Source organism: Triturus cristatus, chromosome 1_1 (assembly GCF_964204655.1).
Source record: "Triturus cristatus chromosome 1_1, aTriCri1.1, whole genome shotgun sequence".
Classification (NCBI taxonomy): Eukaryota; Metazoa; Chordata; class Amphibia; order Caudata; family Salamandridae; genus Triturus; species Triturus cristatus.
The window spans coordinates 27,992,968-28,008,944 of record NC_140579.1 but is presented as its reverse complement, the minus strand read 5'-3'; the positions used below and the strand labels follow the sequence as shown (position 1 = coordinate 28,008,944).

Below are 15,977 nucleotides of genomic sequence, written 5' to 3'. Positions count from 1 at the left end.
CTGTATACCACCTATCTCTACTCTAATTCCATTTACTTATAAAAATCTTTCGCATTAGCATTTTAATAAAGTTGCATGGTTAAGTTTCAGCAAAAGCATGCGCTTTAACATGTAAGTTCCAAGCGGCCATCTTAAAAGCGATTACGCAGCTGCAAAGATTTCCCTCCAAGCAAAGACTCGTCATTACTACGTAGATGTAGTTGACGCATGCGCAGTACAGAATTCTGCATTAGCAGCCATTTTAAGTCACACTCGGGTTACTTGTTTTTACGACACATATGCAAGCTTCCCCTAAACTTAAATGTATAAACTGTAATGCATGTTAGCATTCACAAACACAATTATTATGGTATTACAAGTTATTTTGAGAAGATTGCATCCAAGCAAGTCTCTTTTATACGAGTCCTTGCTCCATCAATCCCCTCTCTTATGGCATTTTATGCCATCACTAATTTCCCACCACCAAATCAGATGCCAACTTTAACACAATTCCTTCTTCAACCTTTCCATTTCCTTCTTTTTCGTTATTGAACTGTAAACTCTTCATCTTTTTATATAGATCTCCTTTCATTTCTTCTAATTGTATTTCATCATATTTTCTTTTCTTTCCCTTTTCGTTCACTTCATATCTTTTTCTTTTCTTACAACATTTGAACCATATCATTATTGCTAAGACCAATAGTGTTATTCCCAAAATTGGTAATATTATTTGACCTATGATGCTCTTACCTATGTTAGAAAACCAGCTCCCTATGGTAGTGATGCTATTTGTTAATTGTTTCCATACAGTGTCAGCTACAAGTGGTTTCAAATCTTCCTCCAATTTTGTAATATTTTTAATATATCCTCCAATTTCAACACTTTTGTCCGGTATGTAAGTGCAACAATGTTGCGCTTTCAGCATTTTACAGACTCTGCCCTCTTTTGCCAAGAGCAAGTCGATTTTGCAAAACCATAGATCTAATTGCAACCATTTCTGTGTTGATCATCAAAAATCCTCCTGCAGTGACAGTTGATAACCGATCAACTACTATTGATAGCTGACACATTTTTTGTGAATTCAGAATTACTCCCACTGAAGGTATCAATGCACTAAATATATCACCTACTATTTCTGAGAAACTAGCTCTCTTAGTATGTGTTAGTTCCTTTGCGTCTTCATTGCTTCCAGTGATTCTTTTCACATGGTACACGTTTGGGAATACTATTCCAAAATAGCAACTCCCGTACCAATGGTCAGGCAGTCTGAAATAGGCTTTATTGCCACACACGTAATAAACTCCGGGAAATACTGGATCTGTTCCACCTTTTAGTCCCCATCCCCCAATAACTAAGAAATTATGTTCACATTCACTGGAACCAATAAATGCATTGTTATATTCAGTCTTTAATCAATGGAAGCAGATCTTCCCTTTCTTTTCAAAGTCCAGGGATATAGCAGCATGAGTCTTGCCAGTTGTATACATTTCTTCTTTCTCAGCCCATTGAGGTATTTGAGGTTTCGGTTCAGAAGCCCTCTCCTTTGCTCAACTAAATTCAAAAACATCTTTTCTTCTTTGTGTAATTTACATGCTAGATTGTGCTTGTGTGCTTCAGCTATATCTATTGTTTTCTTAGTTAGAAAATATTCTACCATAAACTGTGCATCCTTAATACTAAGAACTGGGTTGGTGCTCTTTCACATAGGAACCTCAGAAAAAATCACATCTATATTAGAATAATAATATTGTAACTTTCCTCTTCTATAAAACAAACTTGATAAAATACTACAAGAAATACCATAGGTTAATAGAATATGGTGATATGCTACACCTTCTTCTACCGATACAGGTAATTTCATACACACATAACAATCACTAACTTCCGTATTGTGCACATATTGCACTAATAACTTTGGAAATACATTTAAAGCAGTGTCATTATTTGTCTCAGTGTGATGTACATCTAACTCTTTTAGTATTAGACTCATCTGGTGCTTCTAATGCTACTCTATCTCCTTTAATGTTAGCTACCCATGCATGTGTGTTTGTGTTATTCTTTTCTTTTGTAACCATCAAATAAGGGATGGCTACTGTTAGGACTAACCAAATTATAAGTACTAAAAATATGCACCACACCTGAATATAAGTGATGGGGCTTTCATTGTTGCCTAAAAACTGCTGGATATACAAGGAACTTTGCAGTGTCAATCCCCAGTAACAAAACCGCCCCCACCTTTCCAGCCTCCCAGGGAAATGCCTGATACCCGGTGTAGCCAGTCCGGCCTTGCTACCACCCTCCAATGGTGCCCCTCATTTTCGCATAGACCGTCCTTCATGTGTATTTGATTTCTTTTATAGTGCTATTCATCCCAAGTATGTACGGCAGGGTGTCGGAGTGCGTTACATCACACACATTATATAAATACAATGAGTCATATAAATATGAAAGTCAATGTACTTAAGATAATTGGGCTACAAGGTGTAATCATTCTTTCATCCATCATTCAGTCTTTAACCATTCATTCATTTCACCATGACCTTCCATCTGTGTGCCCATCCATAGCCACACATTTTCAACCATTTGCAAACCTTTCCATCATATATCCTTCAATCCATCATTTAACTCATCCATCCCTCCTTTCACTCATCCATTACTCCATATACCCTTTCACCCTATCATCTGTACACTCGTCCATCCAACCAGCCATTTACCCTTTCACCCATCCACCCATCCACCCATTCACTCGCACATCATCCACCCTTTCACTCATCCATCCATCCATCCATCCTTTCACTCATCCATCCAACCTTTTACCCATCTATCCACCCTTCCACCCATACTTCCATCTATTTACCTTTTCTCTCATCCATCCTCCCACTCACCCATTCATCCTCTCTTTCATTATCCATCCATTCACCCTTTCATTCACCCATTCACCCTTTCACTAATCCACTCAGTCATCCACCCATCCCTTCACTTACCCACTCACCCACCATTTCACATGAATTATGAGCTAAGCTTTCGTTTGCTGGTCTGAGGGCTTAGTTTTCTCTGGGACTAAAAACCTTCGGGTGTACTTTCAAACACCTGCAGGATACTTGCATCAGCCTTTGCCTCATGTACCTCCCAAGAGCCCTTGTCGAAGTAGTGCATGGACTGTCCTGATCCTGAGGTCACTGTAAACAATTGCCTGAAAGTATTTAACTGCCACAAAAGTAGTCATGACACAGAACATCCCTTTGGAAACACCTTGTCCCCATGTTCCAGCCCTTCAACTACACCTGCTGAGTGAACCAGAACAAGGTAAAGGTGGAATGTACGCTGCACTTGGTTCTTTCAGCAGCTTCACTGCATCCCCACTACCCGATTTAGGTCCATGTATTTTCACTGTTCAGTTTTGATGGGAGATGTACTCATTCATTCATTCATTGAGTGATTATGCTTCAGGCCATGATAGGTTGTCAGTCAGCCTGTATGGACACACTTCTTTTGACCACCACTTTAAGGGGTGAAATGATTAACTCACTCAACAAGCAGACATCAAAATGTCCCTCAGCTGACCTTTGGCCATTTCCTTCCCCATTTTCTTTCTAACTATATCTTGCTCATCCTTTGCCCATCTCAGTTTTTTGCCCCAATGCTTTCATGAACGCACTCTGGAAGTTAGGTAAACTTCAGTGCTTCCCATTCCTATCCAGAAAATGGAACAGTCCCTACCTACATTATACACCCAGACTAAGCAGCTTAACTTCACCAGATCTGGGGCGTAAAACAGGCCCCTGCAAATCCTGCGGCGCAACGGGCCCCTCATCCATTCAGGGGGCGCCCCATTCAGCCCAAGACCAATAAGCATATGTGAAACTCTGAGACCCCTCCACACATTCTGCAGGGGGGACATCTTTTTGTGTTATGCCACTTCACCAAGCACTTAGAAATGGGGACTGACAGTCATTTCAGTTGCAGTAGTAGGCAGGGAGTCTCCTCTGCCATGAAAGGGAACACGAAGGAACAGACAGTCCACTGTAGACTGTCTGTTCGTTTGCTTTCGGTTTCATAGCAGAGACTCCCTGCCTCTCACTGCAGCTGAAGCATATCCGCTCTAGCAATTAACCCATTCCTGGGACAGTTAGCTCTTCCCAGAAGGGGCAACGTTTCCCTTGAAATAACAAGCATTTACAATGCAATGGTCTCGGCATTGGTAAAGTTAGAGCTATTGGCATTGCTCATGACATTATTTTTGTTTATGTTTTTGTTTTTAAAACATTTAAAGAAACGGCATTGTTATTTACAATGTCAATAGCTTAATCACTCTCAAATGCGAGACCTATTGCATTTGCACCCACACACAGATTAGGCTATTGACATTGTAAATAACAATGCCGTTTCTTTACATGTTTTAAAAACATAAACAAAACTAATGTCATGAGCAATTCCAATAGCTCTAACTTTAACAATGCCGAGACCGTTGCAATGTAAAGGGTCAGCTTGCTCCCCTCATGCCGAGGTCTGAGTTGTAAGCTGTGTGGGTTACAGGTAGTTGGTCGTCAGTAAGGAGTTCAGCCTTCCACATGTAGGTACATAGGTTCAAATCTAGATTCGGGCCGTCCATTCTCAGCGCCCGGTGTGACGTCAGCTCTACATTGTTTGAGGCCAAGTTGAACATTAGCCCACTCTGAGCCAGAGGCTGGCCACAGGCCCAGTGAAGTTAGAGTGCATCTGGGATATCTTTGAGTGACGTGCAATGCCTAGGTTGTAATGTGAACAGGGATCAAGTTGGATACCTGGACTCCTATGAAGGCAGAGCAATACCCATCATTACAGCGCCACGAAGCACCAAAACTACAGAAGCAAGCACTGAACAAAAAATATAGAACTTTCACTCCCAAAACCACGCCCACTGACATAACCCATGGACATGTATTTACTTGTGTCTCAGGAAAGTTTAAAGTATACTCATGACAATGTGCACTGGCATCAGATGTAATTCTGGACTTAAGGGAAACTAGTGGCAAAATGCTGGTATACTAGGGGATCCTATGGCAAAACACTGGTACACTGGAAGTAATTATTGGCATATGGGATAACTGTGGCAAAATGCTGGCATTGGCAGGAGGAACCCAATTTGTGGAATAAAGGGGCACTCTTGGGAAGAGAGGTGCTGGCATATTAGCACATGGAATATTGAGGTAGTAAATTCTGGTACTGTCATATTGTATGTAACTATTGGCATAAGGGGGCACCGATGGTATGAGGGAGATCATCCATGATAAAATGCTGGTCCGGACACCATCGAAGTGATTGACAAATGGGGCCTACTGCATATTTTAAAATAAATTGGGTGAACCCCTGGGGAGCGTGAGGCTTTACTGACTTGGCACACCATGAAAGTTACTATTTAATGGGTGCTCTTTCTGAGCCTACCGGCTTTGGGCAAATTTAGGTGAAAATTGTTCTGTATAACTACAGCACAGTTTGTGTGATTCATTTCCATTTTTTCAAAGCATTCGTGTGAATGGGCTGGAGGGGGGGCGGGGAGGGGACAAACCTTTCCGAACCCCTCTTACAAGAGCAATGTGGGCTTGCTTGCTTGACTAGGCAGAGTTCAGGGCAAGTACCAAGTCCCACCACTTCTAAAGCACCAGCGGCCAATGGAAGTAGGATCTCCGAGGATAAGTTAGGTCTGGCCATGAACATATAGAAGAATAAAGCATACAATTTAGCCATCCACGGATGATTGCTTTAGCTTTTGCTGTCCTTGCAAAGCGAATCCTCTGTCAGGGTTTACGAGATGGTATAAACATGGCAGCTTTTCGTGATACTGACAAATGACCATTGAATTAATACACGTTTTGTTCATTTACTGGTATTCTTCCAACGAACAAAACAGACCTACTTTGCAAATTAGATCATAAAACCTAAAACGATCTGTAGTATCAACAGGGCTGGGTTTTACATTTTCAGCGCGGTACTCAGCAACGATGTTAAAGGACTCCACGCGATGTACTTTATCGCATGAATTTGTTTGTAAAACACTGTATTACCAAATCATATACCGCATGACGAGGTTTTTAGGAGTTACCGAGATGGTAAAACATGCGTGCTTTCTTAACAGGAGCCATGAGTTTTCGCTAAGAACGGCTCCCGCTGACGCTATTCCATTTCAGCACTACACCCCCGCCGCCACCACCGCCCACTCGCACACTGTCACGAATTCTAGCTGCTTCTGAATAAGAGAGGCAGCTGAAAGGACCGTTAATCTCACACAAAAGAAAAAGACCGTGCACTAAAGCAGCACACCAGCACGAAAGCCGCACGCCGCCTTCGCAGCACGCCATTCATCGCAGGCAGGGAAACCGCCACTGTCCAAAAATAGGAACGTATCTTACGCACCAGCTCCCTACAATCGTGTCCGAGATCACAACGCAAACGCACAAATAGCCGACCTCGGTCCTTGAACCACAAGGTAAAATGTAAGCACTGTGCTACGTAATGTAGTCAGTTCTCTCGTGAGGAAAAAAAACCACGAAGGCTAAATGAAGAAAATGCCCCCCTCGTGGGTTTCTAGATGCATGAAAGCCGATTGTCACAGAAAACATACTTTAGGTCCACCACGCCTGCTTTTGGCACGATGGAATATTCGATTCGAAGGAGCACATGAAAATGCAGCTGCCTCCATTTGGAAAGAGAGCATGCTCTGGCATCTGACATAGCTAAAAATAGCTCGCTCGGTCTGCACCCTGCCTTACATGAGCAAATCATCCAGTTACAATTCGGCTTTAATTCCGCGGCTCATAGTACAATCTGGTTATACGTTTGGTTAAAATTCTACTTCGTAGCACACGATGATTATAAAGCGTTAAGCTGCATTGTCAGAAAAATGCCCACGCGTTTATGGTGTTGTTCAAAACACAATCGGACCATAACAACCGCTCCCTTTACAAATCTAGATGCTGCTTCTGAAATATAACACGAAAAGGCACAAATACATGCAAATAATACAAATCGTCTGAAGATTACGGCCAAGCAAATAGAGGAACAATGCAGAGCAAAAGGCACACCACTGCCTTTCTCCGAGGTCAAGAAGAAATGCCTCGGAGAAAGGCAGCGGCATTTTCGGATTCGGGGGCGTGTTTGTCTTTTCTCTCCTCCAGCCATTGGCTGGAGGAGATAATTAGACTTTCTGAAAAAAACACGCCCCCGATCCGAAAAGGACGGGGCCTGATCGGAGAGACAAACCTCTTCTCCAATGGCCAGCATTCAAGAGGCCAGCCAATGGAGAAGAGGCGAGAAGAGGGGCGGGTTCAAGCCCCTCTTCTCCAAAACATTAAATCTCTCGACTTCCGGTTCTGCCTTCGGCAGACCGGATGGTCCCGAGACCTAAAAAAGCATGGGCACGTCGTGACCCTTCCATTTCCCCTCCAACCCTCCGCGACTGTCGAACCCCCTTCATGTCCTCCCACTCCCCTCCTCTTCCCCCTGCCCCCCGCCCCCCCGCGCAGCATTAAATGGCCTATCAGTATATTAGGGCGCAATTCTATTACAAAAGCCCATTGCACTTACCTGTTGGTGATCTTCCAAGGTGTCAAGAGACCAGCAAACTCCTTCACTGCGCAGCGGTAAAACCAGGAAAGCCTCCACAGCACACAAAGCAGAATCAAGGCAGAAAAGGCAGCAAGCACGAAGCAAACAGCAGGAATGTAGAAAGAAGTAGGTGTATGCAGGCGTTATTTGCACACAAATTCCGTGGCACTTCCTGCCATCTATGCTGCTGCCTCCTCCTTTGTGGAACGTCAGTGGTGACATTCCTAGTTTATTTTGTCAGCTTGGTGAATGCCATTCATTGAGAAAATAAATGGGAAATAAAACAAAGGTCCTCCGAACTGGTTTCAACAAGTTTTGGTTTTGTTCTCCAAAGTCACAAACAACTGGGTTGGGTATTTACTCCTGATCTATTTTGAAACCACAAAAGATATTTCACAAGGGCACAGACCTGCTGTAGTTGGAGCGTACATTCGGCTTCTGGGAACCTTTCCATCTATTGAAGAAAGGGTTGTCTTTATTGCTATATTTTAACGTCTTGACTGTTTCTTCCTTCCTGATAGTTCCGAGATTCCATTTGTCAAAAGACAGTGCTGCTGACCGGCATCCCTGACATCATGGACGAGGAGGCCTTGCAGGATGTGCTGGAGATCCACTTCCAGAAGAGGAGCAATGGAGGGGGCGAGGTGGAACTTGTACATTACGTCCCCCTCGGCAAGGACGCAATCGCAGTCTTCGAAGAGGATGTGGAGTAGGACTGGCTCCACACGAAGACAGAGAGCCAAACCCTCTTTCTAGAAAAGATAATCTTATGTCTTAGATGAACAAGTCTACAACTGCTCACCAACACATGAACATAGATCCCTTGATTATTAAATATGTGTTGAAATAAAGGAATGTGCTTTCTCAGTCTAATAATATGTTGAAATGAAGGAAGGAGCTTAGTAGTTATTTTTCCTCTTGAGAATACAATTACTGTAATTTGGCTGCCAGGGATATAAAAGCAATGTATACAAAATGAGTATGTATATTTCAGGTGAGGCCATGTGTCATACCTTTTGGGTTTTGACCAAGCAACAAAGGTGCATGTGTTAAGCACCACTTGGCTACTCACCAGAAAATATAATATAATGCAGATGGAAAATGTAGGCTCTAGCACAGGAATACATTTCAATTTAGCTCCTCACCATGTTTACTACAAAAGGTGTTGAGGCTTTCAGTGACGTCTACTGTTTTCTTTACTGCTTACATTTATTGATATGGTAAATATGTTCGTATGAAGTTACACCATAGCCAATGGAAGTAGAATGAGATTGCAGAACAGAACAGGATGTATTCGGATATAAGGACATCCAGATAAATGTGTTGATAGCTGTTTATGTTGCTTGCTAGTGAAGAATTGTATGAGACTGGCCGATCTGCTTTAGGGTCCTACCTCCTTCCTTAGCATTGTATCAAGAGAGCCTGTTGAGGTCTTCGTTCTAAGTCTGGCATACATTTGTTGTTGTAATTTTGCATGCACAATTTGTGATACTGGGGTGGGTTAATTAGTGGGAGCACCATTTCTGGACTTCAAGAATGGGGGATAAAACCTTAATTGCTTATGTTTCCACCATTCAGCAGTGCACAGATGCAAAATGTGCAATATTTACCATCAATATTTTCACTGTCTTTTTTTCAACCTGCCGATAATCTTTCATCCACAAAACCTTGAGTGCTCAGTTTGTGTCCCAGTATGAGATTTGGACTTGTGATTCTAATGAGGGCCTTATGGGAATGTCCAACTTTTAATATGGGCCTTATGGTTTCTGCAAATACCTTAAATCGGTCTAGGGCGTACATGAGAAAAAACAGTTCATACATGGGCGCAGAGCTACACAAACAACTAAGGATTGTGCTGTGGGGCTTGTAGTTGTTTTGATTCACTGAAACAAAAATTGGAACTGGTGTGATTAATTGGAGGAATGCTGTTATTGACCAGATTTTAGAGCAGCCAACGCCTGGGGACAAAGTTGATACACAGAAGAGTCCTAAGTTGTAGAAGAAGAACACAGTCCAGGTGTGGCAGTGGTACCAAGTTAAGAGCAAAGGCTGTAGATACATTTCAGATGCCTTATGGCCATTACCAAATAACAAATGGTGTTGTACTTTTAAGAAAGGTAGAGAAGGAGCCATTTTGTTGCCTAGGAATGGTGTTGGGGCCTTACTAAATAATGTCAGGTTTTGAGGCAGGTTTTGAGGCAAGGTGCACGTGTAGCTGTTATGAAACAAAGCACTGTGAAAGTCATGAGTAAAAAGCCAGGGGTTGAGTGCAGAGTCCAATTTCTTTTCCAATCACTTTGACAAGGGATTGAATTTGACAGCACAGACTGATTTATGATCCATGCTGCATCCAGTGCTGGGAGATTTGGGACATTTTGCTCTGTGATCGTATTCGTGATTGGGATACTGGAGTTTGGCTACTTTTTGTTGACCTGCTCTCAGTGAGTTTGATCATTTGGACCATTGAGCTCCTGGGTTATGTCATCATTTTTTCTTTAGCTAGATGGTTTTGCGATGAAGAGACCTAATGGTTGTTTTCCCAATTAGTCGAAATGTCAACAGCTTTCTCATAGTAAGACTGGCTATAGGATATGTTTTGGACTAAACTATATAGAGTTTCTGTGGCTCTATTTTATGTTAATAACAATCTAGCTAGATTGTGTAGCACCTTGTGTGTGTGTATATTTAATCACTAATTATTTTATCAAGTATGGCAGTGTCTGCCCTACACAATTGAACCTTCTTATGTTAAGCCAATATAAATATTGTGGCATTTGCTAAGCCATGGTCCATACTTTATTTCATGAGCACTAAGTTTAGCGTTCTTCCCTGTGGCGTTTCCTTGGGGACAATTGTTTCTTATGCCCTAAGCTCTTCCATTACATTGTCAGCTTATTTGTACTAAGTCATTTTAAGGATAACTTTGAAATGATTTGAGCGCCTGGACTGTACATCTGATAGTCACCATGAGTCAAAACAATCAAGAGGAAAATTATAATCCATCGTACTACTTCTTGGTTTGATTTAGTCTATTGCAGATATTGCTCTTGAGTCATGGGATTGTCAATTCATGTATTTTGGTTTAAACATGCTGTAGTTGCAGATTTGTTGTGGTTGGCAGCAGAGGAAGCATTTGTGGAAACACTCTTCGGTGAAAACTGAGGAGGAAGGATGGTGTTCGTGGAAGTGATTTGCAAGTGATATTCAAAGTGTTGTTGACAATAATCAGGGTGGACAAAGATTCACACCCCCATGTATTGCCCAGTCAAAACAGAAGCTTGTTTCATACTCTTGTATCTATTTGAAAGCCTGTTCTTGCCTTCCCCACCTGCATTAAGTGCATGTAATAAAAGAGTTTGAATTGTATGGATGCGTCCTGATACGCCGTAATTAGAAACTGGTGTTGTATAGATCCTTACGGTGTTTGTGAAGAGGCACTACTCTCATACTTTATGTGAAACAAATCATTGAACACTAATAAAAAGCTCTTTTAAGAGCCTAGTGATCCCACCAGTAGCAGTATGTGGTTTTCATTTACGAACTGCAGGAACTTATCATTAAGGGCCACACCAATCTGAGGATTGGGGACGTGTTAATCTCACTTTCGGGTGCAAATTCAAAGGTAACTCCCCGATTGTAGTGATCTTTAGAGACTTGTTCAGAGGTAAAGCAAAGACGATATGCAAATAATGTAATTATTTTGAGTCAGCGAAAACACTCGGCAGCATTTCAAAAGAGGGTTATTTATTTAGTTATTCACTGAACATTGTATTTCTTTCTTTGACAACGGAGTAGATACCTGGGAACTGCGTGGGGAGGTGGCGGCCTCACAGTTTGTCCCACTTCTGTTAAATGATGTAATATAACTGAAATACAAAACCAAGGACATTTATGGATATAAAACATTACTCTCTTATGTCCCCCAAAAAGCATTTATATCTTCAATCACCATAACATAACGGACTTGTAATCTTTACGCAATAGAGAGCCTCGCAGCCACAGTTTCCAACACAATGTCATGTGACGTTTCGAGAAAATGTGGTCCCCTTTTTTGATGTTCATAAAGTGACAGGACTCAACATCGTATACCCACTGAGCCCCAAGAATGCTTGAGACGGAATCTGTTTCTCCGGGGGATTGGCTAGGGAACCCCTTTGGAAAAGAGTGGCACGGATGAGTTGGGGTGGGGGAGTGCTTGGTGGACTTTTTTGGCTCCTATGTGTGTTTCTTGCTCATGGCAATGGGAGGAGGAGCACCTGGATACATAACGGAGGGTTCATGAAGACTGTACGATTTCAGACCTTGCGCCCATTGTATAATTGCTATACTCACTGTGTGTGAGTCCTCACAGTAGTATCACTTAAAAACGGAATGTACTTGATCGAAGATGTCTCTGTTCTATGGCCTTCCATATGTTCGTTGCAACTTGATAGAAATAAAATTGTTTATAAAAAAATTCTGACTTTGTTAATTCACGTGCTCTTGGCACATGTTCAATCCACGTTGGTCTTAATAACTGGGTAAACAAAGGAGTCTCATAAATCTTGTGCATTCAGACCCTTGTGTTTCACTCATGTTACATGCGATATTCCTTCCACTTACCATAGGCAGAAGCATTTCCTTGGCATTTCACACTCAGAAGTGGCCTTCACCTAGTCTGTGGTGGCACACTGCCAGGGGTGGGGTAAACAGAAGCGTGTCCATTGGTGTGTGGTGTATCTCTCCTAAGATCCTCAAGGGTTCACTTTTATGTGGGCATTGCCTGCAGTCCAGTGCTGGAGAACAGAAAGCATCTTACATGACTGTGGGTCAGTGTCAGGAGCAGGGTCACACCCTTTACCTTAAACTCGCCAGCTGATGTTGGTATCCCTAGCAATGCTGACCCTCTGCACTTACGCCTGACCAGGATTTATCTGGAACAGGTTCTGCTGACTCCTCTCCTTCTTCTGGTTGGCTGCCCACAGTGGCTCGGAACTGGGCAAGTGCCAGATTCATCATGAGGTCCATGCGGGTCAAGTCAATCCTCAAGAAGTTTGCCTCATGCTACCAGGGTCATACTCCAGACAGATTTTTGCTCTGTCCTACTCTAAGCTGGAATGACCCAGCCAAAGACCAGCAGGGCTACTTGTGGGCCACACACCAGTGAGCTCTTCCGGCCCATGAGAGCGACTAGATGGACGAAGAACTGACTGGAGCTTCCAAAGACCCTGTCTCTAGACCCTAAATCACAAATCCATCCAGTTAAATTTATGTTTAACAGGCGCCCATTCATACCATTGACGTATCCAAGCACAGCAATCCACTAAAATAAGCTTGCTCCTAACATACATATTTGGCTCCAGCATGTTTAGTCTTTAATATTTCTGTGACCAGCAAACCTTTGGCGAACATTTCTCTTTCACCGCCCTTTGAATCTGAGCAACTTTGGGGGATCTCCATTTTCAATTACCCATCGAATCTGGCTCGGTGAATGCGTCCATACCTAACAATATGCTGGGTCACACAGCAACCTTATGTATTTACTGCTGTGTAGCTACAGGGTGCTGTACAATAATAGGGGCATTGGGAGAACAATGTTATTCACTGGAGAGTATTGGGACAATATGTGGGAGTTCTACATTGAATTGAGCAATGACCTAATTTCCCTGCCTAGAGGTGGTCAATATACGTCGATCACAATCATAACACCACATCACTGGCTCCCTCAGGCATCTACAAGGTGATAACTTGTAAACCCCTTAAATCTATGAGTACCCGGAGTGGACACTCTTCTGCCTCAGGATCACCTGCTTATTACAAATTGGCAAGACAAACAAAAGATCACATTTGTTGAAAGGGAAAGAAAGGATGCTGGAGTATAATGTTTTTTTTCTTATAGTGCAACTCTGGTTTCCATCTGGTGAACAACCAACCACAGATTTTCTCAACAGCTTCCAGTTAGTATAATGCTGTTCAAATCTGGTTACCTCTGCTATAAAATCTCAGTCATACCATTTCTGAGCTATCTCGGTTAAGACTGGGTTCTAACCTTCCAATATTGACCAAGAGCTTGGGCAAAACTATTGTCCAGCAGCTGCAGACATCCCTATATTACTTATAACTTTCCAATATTATCTTTTGTCCATGTTCTGACCTTGTCCTGGCACTGAGACCTCCTCCCCTTGCTGGGGATTTGTTATGATAACCTCAATTTTGTTGATAAGGGGGCAGCATCCCTACTTGTGCTTCTCAAGTCCTATGCAGCCTTCTTCGCAGTAGACCATCACATGTTAGAAGAACGTCTGATTACCACTCAGAGGGATGCAGGCAGCATGGTTAATGGGTTCACTCCTTAGTGGATGTTGGCTCACAACAGTAGAAACTATGGACTTTCTGATCCAAGACCAGTAGACAACTGGTATTCTGCAGGGGTAATTTCTGTGCCCGCTCACATACAGCAGTTGGAGCTGCTATTAACTCCCAATTAAACTACTAACATGCACTTTAATTGGGGCTCCCTCACTTCCTACTATGCCTGCTCCTAAGAGCACAAAATGAGACTGTGATAGAGGATAGGTTTCAACCTGCCACCTTTGTGTCTATTTACCTGAGGAGAAGAGACACAGGTAGCCTTCAACATATGGGTGAGCCAAGACTGGTGCAGTCAGGGGTGGGTAAATCGAAAGGAGGAGGACGGCAGCAGCTCAGACTTTGACAGTAAGGTGCATTCTCAGAACACTGTTGGAAACAAGACAATGGAGAGAGAATTTGCTTCCGTGGGGAGGGCAGCGACCCAGGATAGAAGGATAAGCAACCGACCAGGGAAATACCACTGTGAAGTTAGAAACCCTTGGAAGGGGGAAACCCTGAAGTACACTTATCAGAGCATTCCAGGATGGGACACTGAATCACAAAGAAAAGAAAAGTTACTTAATAAAGGAGGGCAGGTTTGGGATGTTCAGCACAAGGAGACCACCTTTAGGTATCTAAGATAAATCATGAATATGCGACCGCAAAGTGTGGCATCTTCCTCAGGCACTCCCAATCCTATCCCTATGTAGAGTAGGGTCTGCGAGTAGAGGCCATGGAGATTGTGACTGATGACTATTCTCCTCCCCAGGCAAGTGAACACAGGGATTGTTACTATGTGAGCTTTGGAAAGGCTAGGACAATTTATATGAATAATTGAAAGGAAAAAAAGAATAGAGATTCTGTAGATGTTAATTATGAATCTATATAACTTTTAGTTCATAATAAATCCGCTGTTTGCATCTATCCAGTCTTAAATCGAGCATGGTGGATAAGGTTATTGTGGTGTCAGAATTGGGATTGGAGATCCTACACATGGATAACTTAATGCAAAACCTCACTCAGGGGCAAAAGCAACTGAATCAGACTGCAAATACTCCAACGCCAATCCAATGGACAGGATTTCCACCAGCAATACAGATGCAAGGAGTCCAACAAGTAGCAGCTCATGAGAACCCGATACCATTACAACTGCCTGAGTTCATGCCACACTGCTCCTAGCCCTGCCAATACCTGGGCCTCACCACCTAGCTGGAGTTACAAACTGAATATTGACCACTCTCCCTGACACAATAGGCTAGTTAGACTGCTATCGAATAATGATCTCCTCTCCCTACTCGCCACTTAGAACCATGCTCCTGCTCACCAAGTGATACCTGCTGGAAAATGGGAATCTAGCGCTAAAGCTAGGTACATTAATAACAAGAACCTAAACAAGTGCCCATCTCACATTTGTCTACTATTACCGCTAAAACATAATTAAAATGCTCGTTATTCAGTTGTCGCTCAGTGGTGAAACATGCAGCTAACATAGCTGATCTTGTACTTGACATCCTTACACTCACTGACACCTGGTTGAAGGATTACACATCCCTAATTCTGAACATACTAGTCCCTCCAGTCATGACATCAGACTAGACCATTCAGGTCCCCCCGTGGGTGGAATAGCCTGTATACTCAGGTCTATGCTAACTATGAAACTAACACACTCTCTATTACTTCCCTCATGCAAATACCTTAGGATCAACATTACCACCAATGTCAACTCTACGTGCTCGCTCCACACGATTTAACACCCTCCCGGTGAAAACCAGACATTCATTAAACAGATCATGGAGATCATCTCCTCTAATGATGAAGAGCATAACAACTAGATTGTTCTTAGTGACTTCAACATTCACTGGAACAACACTAGAGACCCACGTGTGAACAATTTTAAATGCTTCCTCCAGGACCTTAACTTCATCCAAGCCTGCAACAGCCCCACCCATAGGAAAGGGGCCACCTTAGATCTAATCATTGCAAAAAAAGAACATCATTAAAATTGAATCTATCCTACCCTGTGACTGGACTGACCACCATTGGATCACCTTCTTCATATCAAAAAGAGCAGTTACCTCTAAGGG

At 42.7% G+C, this 15,977-nt stretch overlaps 1 protein-coding gene across 1 annotated transcript in view; it reads left to right on the top strand.

Annotated features, from left to right (window-relative positions):
• LOC146869217 (interferon-induced 35 kDa protein homolog) overlaps positions 1-11,072 on the top strand; it is a 211,855-nt gene extending 200,783 nt beyond the window's left edge. Inside the window, exon 10 of the mRNA XM_085644035.1 lies at positions 8,085-11,072. Coding sequence (XP_085500161.1) covers positions 8,085-8,276 — 192 coding nt within the window. The 3' untranslated portion in view covers positions 8,277-11,072. The remainder of the gene's footprint in view (positions 1-8,084) is intronic.
• The last annotated feature ends 4,905 nt before the right edge of the window (positions 11,073-15,977 follow it).